Here is a 6,000-nt window from a genome sequence, read left to right as displayed (position 1 = left end):
TTGTCTTGAGATGCTTACAGTCTAGGCAGACAACATGGTGATCAAGTAAAACTGTACTTGAATCATGAACAGATGTGCATTGAAGACAGAAAAGTTTCCCATTATTTGCACCACACTTTGTATTTGGCCCAAAGTAACCCAGAAAGCACTCCATTAAGGACATGACCTTTTTTAATGCATTTATTTGGCCGTGAAAACACGCAGATGAGCAATTAAGGCCTCCTGGGAGTCCGCTGTCTATGAATGTTTTCAAGACTGAAGTTTTAGAGTATAGGTGGTGATCCTTATCTTGCTGTGGATTTGTGAACAATAGTGAATTTCATATCAGAAAAATTTTCTTGCATCTGTTTTCTAGCTGGAGGAACAAGGTAATTTTTCTTGTGTATTATTTAGGTATCCCCTATCACTACATTGGAAATGAGAATGATTAAGCGATAAAAAGAATCAGAGAATGTTTATTCCAATTATTTTTACAGTAAGAAACAATGAATGCAAATTGTGCACATGCTGTTTTTTCTCTTAGCTTGAATATCTTATGACTTCTGTTGTATTTTATTCTTTTAGGCCTTTCTCGGAGATCTGCCCGTTGCATAGCCATACATATTAGATGACTTTGGGATTTGCTTTACATCAACGATGAAGGGATTATCTAGCAGCCGTAGTCATCATCATGGGGTTGCCTGTGACCCTCAGTGTGACAGTCTGCCACACCACCCAGACAGGAAGCCATATTTGTTAAACCCGATGGACCCCCATCCTGCAGACCACCCTTACTACACTCAAAGGAACTCTTTTCAGGCAGAGTGCATGGTGCCCTACAATGATCAGATTGCCAGCAGCACGTTTCCCCGGAGGCATTACAATTCCCACCATGAACTCAAGGACGAGTGTGCTCTGGTTCCCCACGGAACTGCCAACAAGACCAACCGCATTCCTGCCAACCTTTTGGACCAGTTTGAGCGGCAGCTGCCTCTGAATCGGGATGGCTACCATACTCTGCAGTACAAGCGGACTGCCATGGAGCACCGCAGTGACAGCCCAGGGAGGATCCGGCATCTGGTTCATTCTGTCCAAAAGCTCTTTACCAAGTCCCATTCACTGGAGGGACCATCCAAGGGGAGTGTCAACGGGGGCAAAGCAAGCCCGGAGGAGTCGCAGACGATGAGGTATGGGAAGCGCAGCAAGAGTAAAGAAAGGCGATCAGAAGGTAAGCCCAGATCCAATGCATCAGGATGGTGGAGTTCAGATGACAACTTGGACAATGATGTTTGCATTTATCATGGTCCCAGTGGGGTCATGACCATGGGAAGATGCCCTGATCGTTCTTCTTCCCAATACTTTATGGAAGCCTATAACACTATTAGCGAACATACTGTGAAGTCATCCAGAAGCAATAATGATGTCAAATGCTCTACCTGTGCAAACCTGCCTGTGAATTTGGACTCCCAGTTAATGAAGAAAAGCTCTTGGTCCTCTACATTAACCGTGAGCAGAGCCCGTGAAGTTTACCAGAAAGCGTCAGTTAACATGGACCAGACAGTGGTGAAGGCAGAGACGTGTCAACAGGAACGGTCATGTCAGTACCTCCAGGTACAGTGTGGAGAACTGATTGCTGTTAACTGTGCTCTGCCTTGTCTCAGGTGTTTGTGGGGGATGGAGGTTTGCTCTGATATTTCAACTTTCCCAAGAGGTCACTGATCACCAAACAAGGGGCAATGCTGCTGAAATTAAAAATAAGTCTGCTTTTTCTTTTCTTTTTTTTTTTTTTGCCAGCATTCAGTATTTCAAAGAAACAGTTCATGTTGGAACAGGCTTAATTTTCTCATGTGGGAAAAATGAGACCTTTCTGTGTAATTTTTGAATTTATAAGGCAGTCACAGTAGGGGTATAGGGAATTTGATGTTGTAATGCTTGCACTTAGCATTACAATGTCAATTAACCGAATGTTACCAGGATACAAATTCTTTGATTTCTGTAATTTCAAGATTTGCCTTCATTTACTGCTTATTTTATTATGAAAGCTTTTGAGACCCTTTTGAGGAACTTTGGGGTACCTTAATACTTTCTCCAGCAGGAAAACAACCTACTTTCCTTTTTGCCATAGAATATAAATTCTCATAAAACAGTTATTGTAAAGTGTCCAGATTTGTTTATCTGGCTATTCCTCTTTCTCGTGGCTTTGAGTCAAAAATAAAAAATCAAAAGGTTGAAATTATTGCTTGTTCTGATTATACATTTTAGGAGTACATCACCTACTCCCTCACAAGCTGTTTGCAGTTAATACAGCGTCACTATTTTTCACCAGTATTGTATCTTTAAATGTCAAGAATCAGATGTCTGCTCTTGGAGCTATCATACTGCCGGTGAATGTTTGTGGCAGGAACATGGATCAGAAAATATTAAAACTGTTTCATTCTTAGGAGAGCTGTGGATAGCTTTTATGCACTTTAAACGAAGCACTTATGGCACATCTAAGTGTGTGTGTAAGATGGAACAACGTTGCACAGAGAAGAGAGAAGACCATGAGGAAAAAAGAGGTTTGCTAAGATGATTTGGTTTCATTTTAATGTAGTGGGACTCTTGTCTATTTGTATAGAAACTGTAGTGAGTTTTCTCGTATGGGTGGCTTAATGAGACAGTCAGCTTCCACATTCTGTTGTTTAAGTCAATATGCAGAGAAAGCATAGGACTGAGGCATCTGCATTTAAAAATTGATCTTTTATTGAATGGCATGCAAAATAATTTTGAATGCCAGCCTCTGGGATTCTAAGTTTTAAATGTAAAGAAATGGATCTGTGTATTTTCCATTAATTGTTAGGAGAGTGGGGTGGGGGGAGAGGGGGCAATATGAATGCTCAGTGTGTGTTTACAGCTGTGCGTGTGGACTGGGGAGGGAGAAGGGTTTCAAAATAGCCTCAGGTTGCAACCTTTTGAGGATTTTTTTTTTATTAAGTTGCTTTTGTCTGAATTTTGTGAGTGAGAAGAAATCATAACTTTAGTCTTGATTGTTGTGGTTACTTTGGTCCCTGAGATTTCTTCTGTTGATGTTTTTGTTTGAGTAAACAATCTTCAATCTTCCTCTTAGGTTTAGATAAAATAGCTGACAATTCAGTATGTGACCAGATGGCTAGAAAAGAGCAAAAAACTGTGCCAGCATCAGCTTTAAATGAACACCTCCATAGGGACTTTTAGATAATGTTTAACTGACAGGAATAGACTCTTGAAGTGGAATTAGAGGACATTATCTGTGTCTGTATGAAAATATGTCCAACAATGGTCAAGGGCAGGAATTAGAATAACTAAATTCTCACTTAGAATAGCTAAATTCTCACTGTTTTTCCCACCCTCACTGGTAGTTTTGTTTTGGTTTTCATTTCATTTTGTTTCATTTTTTCTAATTGTATGCTTGTTTGTAAAAGCCAGGGAAATGAAATTGTTTTTTAAAAAAAGGAAAATCTTAACCAGGCTTCAGTTAACATTGGAAATAATATTCAAACAGAATAAGGTAGATTTGAGGAAGCAGGTCAGGATTATTCCTCTCTCTTGGCAGCTTGAAAGGATGGCAAATGGATACAGGTATTAAAAACTCAGTCTATTTTGAATGCATCCCATTGCCTTTCTCTTCACTATATCACTTATCTTTTTACACTACAAGCCCTTTAGGGCTTGGACTTTGTTCCCTTTTGTGTTTCCAGTGCCCAGCACAATGGGGCGCAGAACCTAATTGAGGCCTTTTGGCTGTCCTGCAATATAAGTACATATTAACAGCAGCAGAGTATTACTCTGTTAGTGGGCTGCAGAGGTATTCTGTATATCCATATTTTCCTGGTGACCTCCTCATCATCGTACCAAAAGGCTGGTGTCCTATGTTAGAACAGTTAGAAAAGCACTAAGATGAAAGCTGGAAATTCATGACAATACTGGACAACTCTGATAATTTAATTTCATTATTATGATGCTTCTTTGTTACTTTATTTAACTCATTAAATGTTAAATAGATGCTTTTATCAACTCACTCATAATTTTAGCTGTTGTTTATGGTCCAGGACATAAACTCTCTGATTCTTGAAAGAGACAACTATTTTGTTCATGCAGACTCTTCTTGTGATAGTATCTGAATTCAATGAAGGAGTGCCTTTTTTTCAACTCAGGGTACTCAGGATAATTTTCTTTATCCTGGTAGATCTGAGTATATCAGAGATCACAGATGACATTGACTTCACATTTGCTTGTAAGGGCTTTTATCACAAAAGTATCTGGATGAATTCTCAGTGTAAAGACATGGAAATAACAAACAATTATCTCACTTGGTGTGATATTTTCCACATAACTGTTCTGTGGAAGGAGTTGGCAGTAGTTCGTGTTACAGATGGGCTTATTTCTCATAATTTGGAATTTGGATCGAGTGCAGAGTCTTCCTGCATTGCACAGTCTTTCTTTACCCCAGCAGGCTCAGCTTCCAGCCCGGGTGCTAAGGTGCAATGTCCGTCCTTGGAGGTCTAGGGGAGGCTTGGCTCAACACTGCATCTTCAGAAAGAGATATTAGCTCCTAGACTAGTCTAAAGACTGTCAAGCAAACCTTTTCCTCTCACCTGCGTTTTGGGAATGGAATTGTAGTTTTCTCTTCTCTCTACTTCTTCTTTCAAGAATGAGGAGCTGGACAGTAGAAAGATAAGGTCCGTTTTTTGATCTGTTTCTTAATTCAGGGAAGTGCTTTTATTTCATCCAGGATTACAGTTGGACTTATTTGAAGGAAGGTGAGAAGGAACTGTTCGTGTTTTCTCAAAATTCTTCTTCAAAATGGTTTCCCTCCCTTGAGAGAATAATTTATAAAGCAGTGGACAGCCTCTACTTCTCTGGTAACGTCTCCAGAAAAATTAAAATTAAGCAAACTATCGAAGACGAAATGTAAGCAGCAGTCTTTTTCTGCAAACAATAGAGTTTAAATACATGGGTAGATATTTTTGACACTCTTGTTTTCTATGAATTCATGATTGTTGAAGCTAATAGAGTATCAAATACACTGCAGGTTTTGTCTCTGATTATAGTTTTGCCATTCAATGTTCCCTGTAGTTACTATTCCCATGGTCCTTGATCCATTCGTTAAGAGATGGAGAAAAATACAAAGGATGACATTTTTCTTATTAGTCCTCTTTTCTTCTTATGTGGGTCAGTCATATGTTTTCTTTTGATCCCATTTGATGAGACTGAAGTCAGTTGTGTCAGATTCTTGGGGCTGAGGATGGAAATTTTACTTCTGAAAACTGAAGTGCAGTAGGTGGGGACGACGGTGCAGTCATCGGAGTTCCGCATTTGCATCTCTTGTCCTTTGGTGGAATACTGTGAGAAATACTGTAAAAAAATATAAGCCAAGTTTCTGGGTGTAATAAGCATTTTCTGGTGGTGAAGGGCTCTGGTTCATACTGGTTTCTTGTGTGAGGGTTGTCTGTAATGTGCCTTATTATAGAATGTGTAGTGTTAAGAAACTCAAAGTTACTTGTTTTACAGTCTCAGGACAAGGCACTTCCACAGTTTCTTAGGAGATACTGCTCAGTCCCAGCCTCTTTCTTTTGCCTGTGCCCATGGATGGCCAAATAGAGGGCATCGCCCTAGGACAGGGTGCTGGTAAGGACTAGTATTTGTCATATGAGTTGTTAATGTGCTATGTTAAATTACAAAGTACTATCCTTATGACACAGCAATTTATGTTAGATCTGTTATACTGGGTTTATCTATTCAAGTCTATTTGTATCTTCAGTTAATCTCTACTTTTTCCTCATTTGTGGTGTTTGCATTTCTGTCGCAACTACCATACTCAAATTAATCTTTCAGTATGTTCTTGTATGTGTGTGTGTGTATATATATATATAAAAGTTGTATTTTAATATTCATTAATATTGATCTTCCGTTTTTCATGTATCTGAAGACCTGCCTTTTTTTCTCTTATTCCATTATAAATTGAAAATTAATGAAGCGTATATTATTTCCCTTCAATTTTCC

At 39.1% G+C, this 6,000-nt stretch overlaps 1 protein-coding gene across 1 annotated transcript in view; it reads left to right on the top strand.

Moving 5' to 3' along the window:
- Positions 1-636: 636 nt before the first annotated feature.
- The window catches only part of DLGAP1 (DLG associated protein 1), a gene marked incomplete at both ends in the record, with an annotated part of 143,158 nt that continues 137,794 nt past the window's right edge, over positions 637-6,000 (top strand). Inside the window, one exon of the mRNA XM_082330000.1 lies at positions 637-1,590. Within this exon, the coding sequence (XP_082186126.1) occupies positions 637-1,590 (954 nt within the window). The remainder of the gene's footprint in view (positions 1,591-6,000) is intronic.

The sequence above is a fragment of the Platalea leucorodia genome, assembly GCF_965183815.1.
Source record: "Platalea leucorodia genome assembly, chromosome: 1".
Classification (NCBI taxonomy): domain Eukaryota; kingdom Metazoa; phylum Chordata; class Aves; order Pelecaniformes; family Threskiornithidae; genus Platalea; species Platalea leucorodia.
Note: the sequence above shows the minus strand (reverse complement) of the source record. Positions and strands in the feature narration are given on the sequence as shown.